The 16,828-nt window shown below is 54.2% G+C and overlaps 5 protein-coding genes across 5 annotated transcripts; all 5 read right to left on the bottom strand.

Annotated features, from left to right (window-relative positions):
- Positions 1 to 521: 521 nt before the first annotated feature.
- A1O7_06110 (uncharacterized protein) lies at positions 522 to 3,804 on the bottom strand (the record flags this gene model as incomplete). Its single annotated transcript, XM_007760114.1, has 2 exons — positions 522 to 2,353; positions 2,439 to 3,804. The coding sequence occupies 2 exons, from the start codon at positions 3,802 to 3,804 to the stop codon at positions 522 to 524; spliced, it is 3,198 nt and encodes a 1,065-aa protein (XP_007758304.1).
- An 854-nt stretch (positions 3,805 to 4,658) lies between these two features.
- A1O7_06109 (ADA HAT complex component 1) lies at positions 4,659 to 6,593 on the bottom strand (the record flags this gene model as incomplete). Its single annotated transcript, XM_007760113.1, has 1 exon — positions 4,659 to 6,593. The coding sequence occupies one exon, from the start codon at positions 6,591 to 6,593 to the stop codon at positions 4,659 to 4,661; it is 1,935 nt and encodes a 644-aa protein (XP_007758303.1).
- Positions 6,594 to 7,940: 1,347 nt separating this feature from the next.
- Positions 7,941 to 9,265, bottom strand: A1O7_06108 (uncharacterized protein; the record flags this gene model as incomplete). Its single annotated transcript, XM_007760112.1, has 2 exons — positions 7,941 to 8,753; positions 8,816 to 9,265. 2 exons carry the CDS (start codon positions 9,263 to 9,265, stop codon positions 7,941 to 7,943), a joined length of 1,263 nt encoding a protein of 420 aa, XP_007758302.1.
- Positions 9,266 to 10,559: 1,294 nt separating this feature from the next.
- A1O7_06106 (uncharacterized protein) lies at positions 10,560 to 11,081 on the bottom strand (the record flags this gene model as incomplete). The annotated part of the gene is made up of 1 exon (XM_007760111.1): positions 10,560 to 11,081. The coding sequence occupies one exon, from the start codon at positions 11,079 to 11,081 to the stop codon at positions 10,560 to 10,562; it is 522 nt and encodes a 173-aa protein (XP_007758301.1).
- A 1,132-nt stretch (positions 11,082 to 12,213) lies between these two features.
- Positions 12,214 to 15,027, bottom strand: A1O7_06105 (uncharacterized protein; the record flags this gene model as incomplete). Its single annotated transcript, XM_007760110.1, has 3 exons — positions 12,214 to 13,692; positions 13,766 to 14,004; positions 14,397 to 15,027. 3 exons carry the CDS (start codon positions 15,025 to 15,027, stop codon positions 12,214 to 12,216), a joined length of 2,349 nt encoding a protein of 782 aa, XP_007758300.1.
- Positions 15,028 to 16,828: the final 1,801 nt, after the last annotated feature.

The raw sequence follows: 16,828 nt of genomic DNA, 5'->3' as shown, positions 1-16,828 counted from the left end.
CCGCTCAAATACCGCGGATCAAGATCCATCGTCGAGCATGTCCTTCATCCAGCGCTCCGACGTAAATTTCTGACTCATCACTCGTATACCCTACCTATGAGCCAGCGGGCTTCACATTTTCGATATCAGAGTAGCCGTTCTGATACCCACAGGACCGCTCAGTCCCACCCGAACTCAGACGGCCCTCATTCCTCCTTCAGCTTCGCAGACTTGGGAGCAACCCGTACCGTCAAGATAAGCGTTCTTGTTGCGCTCAGCATCTTTGGGACTCTCGAGACGATCTTCTGGGCGAAGGCTTTGTGGCGATATTTCGTGCCGTCCGAGTCATCCGCACCCACAATCTCTTCGAACGACGGCTCTCCCTCACCTTCTTCAAGGCCGATTCCTCGACGATGATTGCTGAGAGATGTCGAAAAGGAGCATTTGCGGACATCAGAGATGGCTTCTGCACGGGAGCAGTGCACAATATGGTTGGCACACGGGTTGCTTGTTGGAATGCTGCCCGTGTGAATGTCCGAGGGCTATCGTCTGGATACTGAATGCCTACCCTTGTCCACATGCTTGTCAATCTTAGCCAGCACTTCGGCAACGCGAAAAGGCTTGGGCAGGACGTCATCAACTCCCGCATTGTACGCCGCTTTGATCTGCTCAGTGCGAGCGTTGGCAGTAATGGCAATGATGTAGATGTGTCTTTTAAACGACCCATTTTGTTGCAGTTCGCGTATCCTTTGAGTGCACGTCAGGCCATCTAATACTGGCATCTCCACATCCATCAGAATGCAGTCTATGTCAATGTCGAGATTGGCGACTGGAAGCTCGGCCGCCTGTATCGATCGGTAGTCGTGCCAGATCTTGGTACGCTCAAGAAAATCCAAAGCCTCGGAACCATGGTTGGCGTTGTATACAGTGCATCCTGCCCTTTGGAGTTGTTTGGTGAGTACCTGGGCATTGATGATGTTGTCTTCGACCAGGAGCAACCGTGCGCCATCACAGGGCACCACGGTGCCAGAAGCTCGGATAGGTAGATCGATCTTTGAACGCGACCAAGATGTCTGCTGTACAATCTGTGGGGAACGCGACAACTGAGGAGCCTGAGCATCATCGTCCTGGGCCGCTGCCTTGTGTGCTTTGACATAGAATGCAAATGTGCTGCCTTTTCCGGGCTCCGTAACCAGGCCAATTTGCCCGCCCATGGCCTCGGTGAGCTCTCTGGAGATATATAACCCAAGCCCTGAGCCCCCGTACTTGATGTGTGTCTTCTTCGTCCCTTGTTGGAAGCGGTGAAAGAGTCGTGTCATCTCCTCCTGCTCCAAGCCCTTTCCAGTGTCCGATACCGAGAAGAGGAGATTGATGGGCGGTCCAACACTTCCTTCAGGAAATGACACAGAACGGCGCCGCTTCTGGTTCGTGGGGAACCAGACAATGTGATCAATCGGAGGCACTGAACCGACAAAGACAGATCTTCGTACAGTGATTTTGCGGGCTGGCTCGAGCTTGGTGAATTTGATGGCGTTGGTGAGAAGGTTGATGAAGACTTGTGTCAGGCGCGCTGGATCCGCAGAGACATAGTCTATCTCGTGGTCTCGAAAAGTGTGATCTGTGATGTTCTCCACGGTAATTGAATGCGTCTCAAACTCGGCGCGGAACATCGTCAACACCGACTCGACTAGGATGTGAGGCTGGATGACGACTGGGGTGATCGCAAGCAGCTGGGAATCGAGTTTCGAAAGCGTAAGGACATCATCCACGATCCGCTTCTGGTGCGCAGCACACAGCAGGATGGTCTTCCCATATTCCGTGCTCTCCTCAAGTAGGCCTTGTGCGGTGCTTTGAGATTGATCCGAAGCGTCCCAAACATCGAGAGACGAGGCAATTCCATCTGCGAGTTGTGTGATGGCGGAGAGTGGATTCCTCATCTCATGGGAGACAATGTCAATGAAGGCCTCTTGCAGCTTGCGAGCCTCTGTCGCTTCGGCAGCGAGACGACTTTGTACTTCTTCCGCCCACTTGTTCCTGCTGATGTCGGTCACGCAGCAAACAACACTCTTGAGCTCGCCATTGTCCAGCGCCGGAAAGGCATGTGCCATGAGCCAGCGGCATTCTTCTTTTGGGTGAGGATTTCCAGCGGTAGCTGGGGGCGTCCAGGTCCGGTGTAGGCGAATTTCTCGATTAACTGGCTTGAGTTCCTCGACCAGTTCTTTCCACATCCGTGAAGTACGCTCTCTGTCATCAGGATGAACCGGATCGAGGAATGAGAACTCGTATTTGTCTCCAGCAGGGTGACCTGTCATTTCAAAATACTGCCTGTTGGCCCAGAGGATATTGCCTGCGGCAGTCACACGGATCATACCAACTGGCGCCTGTCTGTCAGCATGAGCCGGCTCCGACGGGAGAGAGATTGGACGACGGCGCGGTCTTGGAATAGAGGGAGGACTTACCTGGGCCATGTTCAGCAATTTCCCTGATCTGCCGTTCACTCTCTTGCAGTTGAAGAGTAAGCCGCTCGGCACGCACCTGCGTCTCCTCACGATCAACAGCGAGAGCTATCGTGGCAGACACCTGTCGACAGAGAGAGTGGATGAAAGCTTCGTCCTCCGCTTGAAAGTGTCTCCGCGGGTTGAGTCCGAAAACCAGTACACCCAATAACCTGCTGCTGACCGATATAGGCAGCATCGCCACGCTTGTTGGCACATCACCGTACCCGCACCAGGCGAACCCCTTCAAAAACTCTTGTGGAAGAGTACCGTCGGCTTGGTGGAGGACGATGGGCTCATGCGTGGCTTTCAGCTTGCGATAGTAGAATGGTAAACCGGTGGGTCCCTCAAAGATGTCGACATGCGCTGGAACGAGTGCGTGACCACTTGGTGGCAATCCGAGCGACTGCTTCAATGTCAGTTTACAGGTAACGCCGTCATCTTCGGCCGAGTATGCGAAAGCCATGGGGAAGTCATTGGGATTGCTACACAGGGCATGGAACAGGTGGTCCCAGATCGACTCGTTCGAGTTGGCTGCTGGCGCGCTAATAGCATAAAGTGTGTTGGATCTTCGCTTTCTGACTTTCTCGTCCGTGATCTCGGAAGCTCGATTGTAAAAGCCTGCAACTCTTCCCTGTTCGTCGAGTATCGGCAAGAGTGTTCCCATCCAGAAAGACTCTTCAGTTCGCCCGTTAGGCTGCTGAGGAAACAAGGTTACCTCCATGTTCTTCAAGGTATGGCGACTATCTTGCATGTCCTGGAAGACGCCCTCTAGGGCGGGCCATGAATGTTGCCATATCTCTTTGAAGGGTCTCCCTTGTATGCTCGATTGATTGTTTAGCCTCTGACGGATGTCGCTGTGTGCGCTCCGATTGAAGCAAGCTGAAAGAGATGGACCCCAGTAGATAACCGCAGGACAGTCATCGAAGAGGACGATGCTGACAACAGTCCGAAGAGATACGGGCCAGGTGTCAAGAGGGCCATAGTCGGTCTGGCTCCAATCCACGCTCGCCACGAACCAGTCCACATTATCGTTCTTGGGAAGGGATTTCGTCCAGGATTTCTCAGCTGGCGCGACGGCCGGACCTGGTTTTGCGGCGTGTGATAATCCGGCACGCTGGGGAGCAACTCCTGCACCGGTGACTCTCCATTGCCCCGTCCAGCCGTCGAACACGGCCTGAGAGATTTTCAGACCATCGGCCCCCTCCGACTCAATCTGGATCGAGAATTGTCTGTTGCCCTCTTGGTCGACGAATGACCGTATTCCAAGCTCTTCTAGGCTCTTGTCACGGGGTGTTGCATCCAGATGACTGAGGGTCGATGGGCTCATCGTCATAGTCAGGGCTCGTCAAAGAGCGACCTCATCTCTGGTTACCAATCGCGCCTCAGGCTGATTGCACACATGATCGAGGTCCCGAGCCCGTCGAGCTGATGCTTCCACGCCAGCACCTTCGACAGTGCTCATGGATGTGGGAGGATAGGGCGTTTTGTGGAGCACGACCGACAGGCGGTCAATGGATCTGGGGAGGGGATAGCACGAGTCTGTGGTGGTCGGGCGCACAGAGTTGGAACGAAAGGAAAAGGCATGGTTAAGTTTTCGCGGAAAGTGTCGACTCGATGACATACTCGGTCCGTGGAAGTCTGGACGCCACGAGGCGGGACGGACGCGGTACGGAATAGCCATCGCTGTTGGAAATCTTAATCGTGACCGACACCCACAATAGGCATGAGCTGGAGATTTGGCTTGGAGCTCACTGGCTGATACCCTCAAGCGAACTGGGTCAACCGATCGGAGCTATGGAGATCTCTAGGGACCCCGCCTATCGAGCCGGCCGTAGCGAAGACATGGTTGCGGGACAAATGAGAGCGTCTGATACAAAGTACTCTGGACGCCACTGTTCCTTGGAGATGAGTCTTTGGCATTGGCCAGCACACATAGAGTCTGCTAGGCGAGTGGCTGGCGTTGCTCAGGCACTGCGAAGATAAGTGGCTATGGTATGTACAAGTCCTTAGGACGCCCCGGCCTCAGCTTGCGCGTCGTCCTCTATCCAAGTCCCTTGCTAACGCAATACAGTCTCGTCCACACGGATGAAGATGTTCCTGTTGCCCCGAACTTCGCACATGCTGGTCAAAGAGGTCTTTGAGAAAGGTAGAAGTCTAAGAGTTGCGAATCTCATCAGGAGTCTAAACTTTCCTCTTTCTGCAATCCCCACTGACACCTGCACTGACACGAGGCTGAGGCGTGTCACGCGCCGGGCTAGGGCTCACGAAGCTGACATGCTTCTCTTCCCTGTCTTCGCCGTGTCGGCGAATGGCTGAAGGTCTCCGAGCATGCGAAGGTCGAGCGGCTTGCGTACAAGTTGGCTGGAACTCGGGACCCTGCAGGACGCTTCGCGCATCATCCTCATCACCTTGCACCTCAAAATCAATCTCGCCAATGTCGTGTTCGTCAGAGATCGAGCTGCTGCTCGGTGAATGTGGCTCAAATTCCTCATCATCGTCCACAAGACTTGGCGCTTGGTTGGATTCACTGGTAGGCGATGGATCGGACGGTCGAAGGTCAGTGGGGGAGTTGTCGCTTATGGGCAAGGTCATCCCCCGAGGCCGCGGTTGGGTTGAAGCACCGATAGCACCGATAGCACCGGCAAAGTGCTGCACACCACCTCCGCGCAGATTGGCCGTAGACCTCAGCATGCTCGAGCTCACTAACGGTGAAGACAAGGGCGTTATGGTGGGCTTTGGCGGCTGTTTGCTACCGGCGACTTGTGGATGACGACCCTGAGGAGTGTTCTGCATGGGTACGTCAATATCCATATCGTCGTCCTCCGAATCAGATTCCGGCAGTTCGACTTTCGTCTTGGCATCCGAGACCAGTTCCTGAAGGTCAATTCCTAGACCTCGACCTTTGACAAGGTCGGAAAGGTTCGGTGTCAGGGTTGATGCCTTAAACTCAGGTGACACCTTTGCCTTGGCGGTTTCGGATTTGGTGTTTCTGATTGTTGTTTGAGATGCTGTTCGGGGCGGTGTCGGTTGCAGAAGCTTCGCTGAACGAATCAAGGGATGGACATTGCCCGCGGTGGGCGTCAGAACAGGTTCAACGCCAATCATTGCCCCTGATTCATCCACTTCCACCGGTTCTCCACAGGCATCAGCTGCAGCATCATGCGACGCAAAACTCCTCCCGTGGCCTATTCGGCAATGGTTGATGAAGCCTTGGGCACTCCCGAAATCCGACCGTCCACAATCCGGACACACCAGCTTAACAGTGGCACCGTCCGATTTCCTCTTGATGATCATTGGACCGGTAGCCTTCTCTTTCGGCTGGCCATATCCAGGGGGCAGGGACTTCAATTTCCCGCCACGTTGCGTACGTGACTGGCTTGATGTTTGTGGGGTCTCTGCAAAGCTGCCTCTCGTTTGAGATCTAAATTTCATGGGCGACTTGCCAACTGGGGTAGACACCACCTGTTCGACTTCGCCGCCTTCGAAACGCGGATCTTGTAGTAGCCACTTTGCGTAATGACGGGTATAAGGACCCTCCAGAGCGCCCCATGGCGCGGGAGACTGAGGAAGCGGAGTCGAGAATGAAGTACGAAGAGCAGGACCCGTACCATTGCTGACCGCACTAGAAAGGCCTTGGGTTCCGGGAAACGGAATTTCATGGCATCGCCGAAGCTGCTCCAAAGCGGCCTGACATTTTGCCATCTCCTGGTCGATGAGTCGAAGCTCTTTGTGCTTGAGAAGAATCTCAAGACTGATTTGCGTCTGGATTACATTTCGAATGGACTCTAACCGATCAGACTCTGCACCATTGACTGCAGAGTCTATCGCGCGCAACTCCGACTCATCCATCTTCGCTTCTGGCGGTGACGGTAGATATGACGACGGGTTATCCGTAGTTGATGCAGTCGTCTTGGATATACCAGGTGCAAGATCGGCTGTAAGAGTTCCGTTCGCAAGCGCCGGTAACGTGGCGTTTTGTTGCCTTTCAACAGTTCTGGCTCGTTTTCTGTCTGCCTGGCCTTGAGGGTCGCCTGATTGCCGGCGCTTGTGGCCAGCAACGGGCATCGCGAGACTACCAGATCCAGGAGAGTCTTGTTTCGAGACAAACATCCTCATGTCCGGAGAGTTAACCATATCACAGCCTGTCCAAGACAGGAGCCGCAACATATTGGGGTGCTCCTCTGCGCGACGCGATGCGAGTTCGACGTCACCACCGTCTGCATCTGGACCAGCTAGTCACCGAGGATTTAACCTTGCGCCACCAGCCATAAGTCTGTAGGATCCTGCGGCGCACACCACAATATCACAACACTTTCCGCCCAGCCTGGCTGACGACGTCGGCTTCTGCGGATAATTCCCAGACCGCCGAAGAAGATAGGGTTTCCCTTGCTGTCGGCGGGAGTGAGTAGAATAGGAATGTTCAAACAGCCGTTGTTGGTGAAGTCGTTAGAATACAGGTCGTTCTGGTATTACAATGCGTAAATCGTGTATGAAGATTGCGCGCAGCGCGAGATGATCAGCAAGATCGGAAATAGGGAGCGACAATGAGGCCAAAGCGGCGTCAGTGTCTGGAGAGGGTTGGCGTAGAGGACAGATCGGTGGCAGGCTAGAGTGTGCCGTGGAATGAATGACGCAGAAGATGGGGATCAGCGTGTCCCAAAGGCGGCCCAAGATCGGAGAAGTGCTGCCAGGAAGTCGAACAGAAACACAGAGTCGAAGAAAGAAGAATTAAGACAAATAGGTGGCAAGACAGGCGCTGAGAAGTGGTACAGGTGCAGGCTTGCAAGAGTCAAAGAGGTGAACGGGTGCAGGCAGACGCAGTTCAAGAGTCTCAAGAAGGTAAAGAGGCAACAGGTGGAAAGCAAGAGCAAACCAGGGAAGAAGGAGGACGAGGAAGGAGGAAGGGGGCGGCTTCGGGTCCAAAGGCAAGGCGACACATCAGAGTGGAGGCACCCGAGGGGTGAGAGAGTGGTGAGAGGAGGAATCATGGGAGGGATGCTGATGTGCTTCACTGCGGAAGTGGTGCAAGTTGGGTTGTCCGTGGCTCCACCTGCCCCAAACTCTATTTCCAGCTATCTCTTAGTTCCGCCAATAGTTTCGCGTATCAGCTGAGCCAAGGCCAAGCTAGTGGTCGGGCTAAGCAGTTTCCGAAAGATAGTCCATGCAAGGGAGCCACAGCAGGCTTCCTGCGGGTCGTTCTCCCGAGCTCTCCCTGAATGGCCGCCACGCCGCCACGCCGCGCGAGATCACCTGATGCTACGATAAGAAGCACATGGAAATCACTTTGCCAGTCACGTGCGAGTATAGAAGTATCGTGTCACCACAAACTGGCTGACCCAACTTTCTTTGTTGCACTGCGAAACAGCCTGGGCTCGATCATTGATGAACCTGTTGTGATTCCACAAGTCCGATCCGCAGCTCACACATCGCCAAGCTGCGTGATCACAGCCAGCAGTGCGAAAATCACTGAGTGCTCCGGGTTAACGAGTTTGCGGGATCAAGCTGGCAAGGGGGATACTCACACGCTGATGTAGTGATTATGTACGTGGCAATCACCCACGCGGCTTCCGCAACCGCCACGTCGTCGACTTCGCCATGATCCGAGTACATGTACCAGAAGCCGACGGCCAAGCTCAGCAGGATTGGCACCACGCCCCAGAACACAACCTTGAAGACCGACCAACGGAGCTTCAACTCCAAAGTCAACGTACCCGATTCCGCATTCTTCGAGCTATTGTTGAAATGCTGGTGGATCCACATCAGCCAACGACCCTCATAGTCGAGTTTGTGAGTGTTATAGCTCCGCCAGAGCTCTGCGAGCGCTCGCTTTGTTTCGGCGTCCAGTTCCACCTCGCGGTGGTGGCCTTTGCTGGGGTCGCACTGGTAAATGCCAAAGCCAGACACCTCTTTGAGAGACATTCCTCTTCGAATCGGACTCCGCAACTGCCTGTGGGCCTTGCGAATTTGCTGGAACAGTCCATCGATACGCATTACGCGACGTAGGGATTCTTTTGGCGCCGTTTGGTCGGCCATGATGCCCACGACCACATAATGGTAGTCATCTAGCCAGGGATGTACAGCGCTGCGGACCACGCGTCCAGGTTCATTTGACGCCTTCTGATTTTCGACAGCTGTTGTGCTGCTCTGCTCTTGACTCGAAACGCTTTGTCTTTCTGCGTCTGTTGGAGATGGTTGCTCTTTTCTGACCAATCCCAATCGCTGGCGGAGTTTTGGTAGCTTATCAGATACCCAGTTGGCTTCCGAGCTTCCCCATCCCTGACCGACCAGCACGCATCAGTAAACTGCCTCTTGTGGGTGCCACACCAAGAGTTACCTACCAAGCGGATGGTTTCCATGGCACTATCGATCCCACTTGCCGAGGTTTTGTAATTAATGTCTTTGGACAGGCTGAACCCGAGAAACCGAAATGTCGTCCGGTAGGAGTATGACCGGTGCATAGACCTTGCACAGTCGGGAACGTCTCTCTCCTCGTTTCGATTCCAAGCCAGCCAAGAGAGGGCAGCATGGCTGAAGCCAATCGATTTGACCTTGGGTGGCCGTGTGACTACTGGCGGTGACTCGAGGCGGATTGATTTCGACGACTTGGACATCTGAGGACGGAGCTCGAAGCCCAGGCGCTTTGATACGTCTGGGATCTCCGCGGGCGGGCGCACCGTCGCAGCAGGGTCATTTCTGGTCGCGGAGTCGTGAGCAAGAATTCCGGGATCACCGACTCGTTCGATCTCCAGTCTTGCAATGTGATCGCTTAGGGAGACACTGTCCCCCATTTCTGATTCTGTTTATCCGCGCAGCCTGGAAAGCGCGAACCTATTCAAACATCTGACCATGGTACACCTGTTGAGACTGCGTTGTTTCTGCCTCAAGCTAAATGAAAACAAATGGCTGTATTTCAGGTTATTGTCGTCTTTCTCGGGAGCACCAAAAACATAGTTTGTTGCTGATACAAGTCAGCTATTAACCGCAAGCCGATCGGTGCAGTCTAGGAACATTTGGTACGAATGATCTAGACCACGCGGAGACATCCACTCTTTCTTAGGGGAAGGACGCCTGCAGCGCTGACTAAGTAAGCCCCCAAGTTCCCTGTCGAGCCCCTTACTGTAACAAGCACCGGAGGTAGTCGTAGCACCAGGATGAGTAATAGCGCAAAGGCGTTGACTCCAGTGTCATACGAGCCACGTCTTCCTGCGGCGCCGTATGCCAGCTTTACGGGCGGCACTTTACTCAATGTCATCTGGTCTTGGCTGCCAGGTATGGTCTTGGAGTTATTTTTGTACGCACAGGAGACGGACCTCGAACAGTGATTCCAAGATACATCAAATGCGGCGCAGCTTTAGCTGGCTGGTCAAACTGTTCATAGGAAGTCCACAAAAGATGATCACCAAGGGGAGTAAAATCTGCATGAACGCGGCGAGCTATGTAGTTTCTGCGAAGCATCTGTTTCGCGGTAAAAGTAAGCTTCGCTGCCAGGGGCGGGCTTGGGTGCCAAGCTCATCTACCGAGGCTAGCATGAAATTGGCAAATATTTTGTAGAAAAGAAATTTGCTTAACAATCAACACAAAACCATCATTGTCTACTCAGGGCAATTTATCTACTCTCGATGGTCTAGTTGGATATGACGTTCGGCTGTAATTGGTTAATTGTTACCGAAAGGTCACCGGCTCGATTCCGGTTCGAGAGACAGCTTCATCTTTTTGGCCCTGAGCACGACGTTGAACTGCATCAACACCGTAGCCAGGAAGATACGGCAACAGAACTGTCTTGCTACCTCGTAGACTCTGCCCAGTGATCTTTCACAGTCTCTTCTTTTTTGGGGGCATCGTCTTCGCCATGTTTTTCTGCCACTCGACGGATTCTCGATTTGTTGGCAGACCTACATACGTGATGGGGCTGGTGCGCCCTTTGTTGTTGTTCTTCACAACCGCATGAAAACAAAACATCTGCTGAAATTATGTACTTCATCCCTCCAGGACACGTCTCCTTCCTACGCCCGAACATGTGCCGTCCAGCGGCAGTACTCAAAGCTTGGGATCCCAGGTAAATATGAATTCAGCACTCAGCGCTCAGTAATACTCCCCCTCCCAGCCATCCGTCTGTCGGCAAACACCCCTCTTGCAACCCTCACAAAGCGCCCTCTCATGCGGCTTGCTCGTCTTAACCTTTCGATGGCGCCCGCTCCGCCTCACTTGAACGCCCGCCCAGATCTGGATCCTATCCGCCACTCGCTCGACGTATGAATTCTCGTCCAGCGTCAAAGTGCCGAGCTGGTCGCACGTCCGGCACCGCTGGTTGAACACCACGGCATTGTACCCGTTCAGGTCGTAGCCGCGGATAAGGATCGCTACTTTCTTGCTACTCCAGCCCTTCGTGCAGCAGGTGTTCCTGTTCCTGCACCGGAAACGGCCTATGACGTGGGTGGTCCATTTGTTGCGGACGCCTCTGTCGGTGTCGATGTCACAAAACCAGGGGACCGCCATGCCCTGGGAGACTGCGTTGGTCACGGCCTGGTGGAGCGACGGGAACATGAAAGACGTGTTCGTCTCGCCTTCGGATTTGTTGGATTTGGTGGATTTCTTTTTCGCCATAATGCCGGAATTCCTGGAGCTGGCTGGCTACCTTGAAGGCGGACTGAGGGCACTGAGAGGAGACCGTGGGTGTCTGATCACATCAAGAAGAGCTCGTGCCAGTGCGTTATGGGGCGGAATTATATCGTCTGTGTCACGAAGTGAGGAGGCGGCGCGCTGCCATTTCCAGAACCAGCCGCAATGTCTATGGTGGGCGGCCAGATGAGTTGCTGAGCGTCCTCACTGGCCGTTTTCCTGACCGTTGTGCTTCACCCGCAGGCGGCTGAGCTGTATGGCCGTCTGGGATGCTGGGTGGGCTAATGTTGACTGTCGCAACTGGACCAATTGCATGATATCGCACTCCTGCTACAGGCCATGCCACGACACCTCCAAGCATGTGCCGTTCTGGCATGTAGGTTACTTGATCCGCGTATCAGCCTCTTGCTGTTCGACTAACGATACTGGGTATGTTCATTGTTCTCAGCATCTACTTGGCCGCAGCGGGCCGCATACTTACGCGTTCCGTGGTCAAGGTCCCGGAGACCCTTGCAACATTGCGGACTCGAGAATCCATTCACTTGGACAGCTCATCGATGCCGGTGCTGCATTCACGAATCATGACGGTCGAACGTGGCGGGATTTGATTCGTGCTGCGCCTTGCAGAGTGAGGTGTCAATGGGGGAAGATGCACGGTTGAATCAAGAAAGAGTCCACGCAAGGCAATCCCTCGGAGTCGTTCCTGGTTCGCAGGTTTGACACCAGTCATGATCATGTGCATGAATAGAATCGCGTGTTGAATCCGAAGATAACCCCTGCTAGGAGGCATCGGGCAACAGCTCCTAAAAGACTGCACTACTATCCGTAATGTCGAAGATTGAACAACCAGGGATTGAAGAGTTGAGAATATCCAGGATGAATCCGATACTCCCATTTACAACTTACTACATTATTGCCCAGTTGAGCCAGTAGAAGGGTCGTACGCTGCTTTTTCCGGACTGAGACCCTCTACTACATGTGTACAATTTCACCTGGCCCAAAAAGGATCTCCCGTTGTTTGATAGCATGAGGCCTTGGGCGGTTCCCGGTTTGTAGAGAAAAGACGTCTGCTTTGGCTCAGAGCCAAATGCTGAAGGCAGTTCGGCTTCCCCCTCCATCAGAGATAGAACATGGTGTCGCGCACATTTTCGTGGATCGTCACCAAAGCTGAGTCCGGCTCACGCGATGGGGCCTCTTCGCCTTCCGCCATGCTACCCGCCGAGCTGGTGACAGACGGGCTGAACAGCCCGCTCAAGTAGCACCTTGCGCGTTCGCACACCAGATCGGCGTAGTACGCCGGCGGACAGATGCTGACAGCCTTAGTCGCCCTTCCGAACAGGTAACACATATTATGCGTCAGGTCTTCGAGCACGTCCGCTGCATTGCTGAAATGCGGCGGCTGGACTTTGCGCGCTTGGAATATCTCGTCAAAGACCACGTAGTAGTGTGCCGGCCTTGCCGTCCCCTGAATCGCCGAATGTGCTTGCATGTAGAAATCCCAATTCCGCGCCTCCGTCACACCACGGTCGACCACGGTTCCGTTCTGCGGGTTGGAAGAGCGGTCCGCCTGGTCGGCCCTGGTGGGATAGAATCGCGTGTTGTGCCTCTTGCCGACAATGATGATGGTGATGCGTGGGACGCCCTGCTTCATCATCGACGCAGGATACAAGGTGGTGCAAGCGGAACGGATCTCGGGCAGCTCCTCGTCAAGTACCAGATTATACTGTCCCTCGGATACGCCGTCGCGGTATATGAGGATGTTTTCCGGGTACGTACCATTGCGCTTTTTCCACAGGTTCAGTCGCGATTCGATCAAGGCTTTCAGTCCGGACACCATCTCCTTCCGGGCAGTCTGAATGGCCAGTGCCGCCGGCCACTGACCGAGCCATTTGTCGACGGAGGCCACGATGCCAACCACGCTAGGAGCACTCGCCAACGACCCGGGAGACGGATGGGTGACGTCGATTCCGACAACCATCGTTTTGCCCGCGGACAAGATGCCTAGCTTTGATGGGTCCAGGCTCTGGTTCAGGCCACCAAGCTTCAGATTGAACTTGAGGCCCACGTTGGCGAGGTATTGCTCGTTCGCTCTTGCGAACTTTGAAGCTACCACGCAAACGTTGATAAGTCCCTCCCTGACGTCACACGCGTGTTTCACGCGGTTGTAGATTGGACCGTCGACATACGGTAGGATGACAAGGACGAGCTTCGGACGTTCCCTCTGTGGAATGGAGGTGAGTCGCTGAAGTGCTTCACCAATCGTCGATTCGATAGTGTTAGGAGTGACTATGATGTGCAGGCCTCTCGTGCAGTCGCTACATGTCATACCCAATTCGCGGAGCTTGGAAGTTAGAGCATTGACCGAAGTTTGTAGCTCCCCTTCATGGCTCCATGGATCTCTGGTCGATTCCGACGAGATCCAGAGATATGTCCAGGACTTTAAGTCGGCTTTGGTGGTGAATTGAACCTGGACCATGTTCCAGCTGCCGAATCTCGTAGAGATCGGCTGTTGTGCCCAGTACCGCACGTTTGGCGAGTTCAATACCCGACCCGAGACAGTCATCAATCTCGGGGTGGTGCTGATTCCGAATGCATCCTTGAACCAGTCACCCACTAGTTAGCTGAAACAGTGCGTGGACAGAGCCACCGGCCTTGGGGAGTCAGCTTACAAGTGTCGGGTTGTTGGCCGTCAACATCTGCGCCCCCGAAGTGACGATCGACTGTGCATTCTGTGCTGGTCGACGGATAGCAAATCGAATCATCTGTTGTGTCTGAGCAGGAGTCAACTGCGCGTTGGTAGCCTGACCAGCAATGACATGGCAGACTTGAGCGGGCAAATAGGATGGCCTTTCTCGAGTGCCGACGTTGACTACTGGTAAGGCTGGAGTGGTGATGACAATGTTGTATTCTGGGCAACGTTAGCATCATGTTCAGCAGTCGGAGTCCTTCCATACCAGAGCGAAAGTAATCATAGACGCTGGTGTATCTGCCCTGCGGAGGAGGCTTCGGACCAGCCTTAGCTGGCTTCTTGCCTTTTTTGCCGCCCGCACCACCTCCTTGGTGGGCAGCTGACGATCCTTCGGCCGAGCTCTCCAGCCAGAACAGAACGTCTTTCGATCCCGCCCCTGATTCAGGGACGACCGGCGGGTGGAGCAAGCCAGCACCATCACCCCGTGTGGCAAGCCCGGAAATAACTTTGATCCTGGGGATCTGATCACCCATCCTGTTTCTCCGGATTATGTGAGTGACATTGACCCAAAAGCTTCTTGACAAATACCGCAAGTCTCGCCTTGTTGTTACCGGTACTCGCTAGGTGGGCCGACATGATTCGCTCGAGAGGACCTTCTTCGTAGAAGGCTCCGTGCTTGACTTGGACGTTGACGAGGAGTCGGCCGGTCGCGGCTCGAACGCTGATGAAGAATCCGCGGATCGCTGCCAGGCCCGCGCCAAGTGACATTTTGTCGGAAGCCGCGGCGTTCAACGCATAGTGCCGATTCGATCCAATGGACGCGACTTGTGAAGCTGCCTTGGGATGTTGCCCGACGACGATGTTCAAGGCTTGGATTATCTCTTCCTTGGATCCAAGCAAAGTTCCGGCCCTCGTGGAAGTTAGCTCATCCAGTAGCTCGGAGACTGTCAACGAAGCGGTACGCGCCAAACGGACACGATAACGTCTCGCATTCGGCTGGGGGTCGTCCTCATCCTCGGTCCGGTAGACGATGGTATAACCGCCTTGGTCAATGTCAAGCTCGGCCGAAGTAATAAGGTTCGACTTGAAATCCGTGGCGATCCTCGGATGGTGTTGAACAAAGTGTTCTTCGAGCAGCAGTTCGACAATCCGGCGAGCCTTCTTTCCCGCCGGCCGTCTCCCTGCTTGATCTGGCAATATGTCAAGCCCGTAGCGGTGTAGAACCAAGCCACCGTACGACATTAGCTGAAAATAGTTAGTCCATAGCAATACTTCTCGTCCTTGAGTGCCAAAGCCTGGCCGGAGAGGTAGCCTTGCTACAAGAGGAGATGTCTTCTTTTGTTCGAGTCTCACGTTGTCCTGGATCCGATTCTCGAGTTGACGAGTGGTCGGATCCGGGTCCGCAGAGTCGTTCGGCTCATGGCTGCAGTGACAAAGAAGTTAGCAAATCCAACATCGGGCTTGGGAGTGGTATGTGTCCTCACGAAAATATTGTCACTGCAGCTTGACCGCCACCGCCGCTTCGACCATCCCCACCCCTGCCTCGACTACCTCGATACTCACCACGAAAATGGCCCGACCTATCGCTGCCTCCATGTCTGAAAGTTTGATTATCTGGATTAGCGGGCGGTCCAGCGGGTCCACCTTGGCCCCGTCCTCCTCCTCTTGGGTGAGAGGGTAGGACAGTGTCACCTCGCCCGCGCCCACGCCCACGCCCTCTTGACGGCTGGCTTTCAGACATGTTGAAACGATATTGTTAAGGTCACTGCCGCAGGAATACAAGTGAGACAAAGCAAGTCAGGTAGATACGCACTGCGGCTGCCTGATCTCGCGCCTCGTACGCCCCGCGGCGGGGTATGGATGCTGTGTAACCTACAGCCGAAAGGACCCCTGTGAGTTCAAAGCAAGGATTCGACAACGGCGGGATTGAGATTACCTTTGTACGCATCTTCCGAGAGTAAGACTTATGGTGGCTCGAGTTCACCCGCGAAGTATTCGTCATTCCAGGTTGGGGTGTATGAACATGCAACGAGCATCGAGGCTGCCGGGCCAAAGATGTTAGAGCAGACAGAAGACTGTCACAGCTGCGATCCGTCCCCTTCTACACCTCGTTCCCATCCAGGCACGCTCAACAGTAGCCTGGGGCTTGAGGTTACGGCCGTCTCGAAGTCACTTTAGTGTATGCCTTGCTCTTCGCTAAATTGCAAATGGACGGTATCACCCAAGACGGATCCATTCTCGTTTTAGATCGAGGCCTTCGATCGTCGCCTTCGGGTCAGTGTCCTCAAGATAGCTGTCATAGTTCCCATCAGCATTCCAAACATCCCCATTATAGCTGAATGGGACTGTCCCAAACCGCTCAAAGACCTCGCCGACGGGGCGCAGCAGTATCCCAATCCCGTAGAGCTTCTGCTCAGTATCCGGCGGAATGAGAATCATACACTTGACTGGGCTGTTAACGATTGCGGCAAAAATGCCTTGTTCGGATGCCTTGTCTTTGGATGTGTGCCACAGTCCTCTGTTGATTGTGACGATGCGAAGATTGGAAGCCTGATACCATCGAACCAGCCAAGCCTAGCCGCTGATCCTTACCTTGACAGGCTTGCCAAGCAAAGTGCCCCCTCGACGCGTCGCATCGATGAACACGTCGTTGTACGCGCCGTTGTCTTCCAGCTCGATCGAAATCACATACAGCAATCGGGAGGCTACGCTATGCATCCACATCCCACAGATGACTTTGCATGAGGTTGCACCACGACCACGCTGGCGGACCCACGGACAGGTTCATGCTCTGGCAGAATGGATACGACCGCCACAGTCGCTTGAAGTCCTGTTTAGTTTGTCCACACAGTACGAGGTACGCCTATCGACAGCGTCACACCCGCTCTCTCTGTATTAGCTGGTTGACGCCTCGCCAAGGGCGTTCCATCCGACATTCGAATTCGTAGGGGAAATACTCCATCAATCGTCTCGTCACGGTTCACCACAGTTTATGCGGCGTATGGAAGATGCAACGCATGGGATGATTCAGACACCACTTGCT

Source organism: Cladophialophora yegresii, assembly GCF_000585515.1.
Source record: "Cladophialophora yegresii CBS 114405 chromosome Unknown aczIN-supercont1.4, whole genome shotgun sequence".
Taxonomy (NCBI): Eukaryota; Fungi; Ascomycota; class Eurotiomycetes; order Chaetothyriales; family Herpotrichiellaceae; genus Cladophialophora; species Cladophialophora yegresii.
The sequence above is the reverse complement of the archived record's forward strand: the minus strand, read 5'-3'. Positions and strand labels throughout refer to the sequence as shown.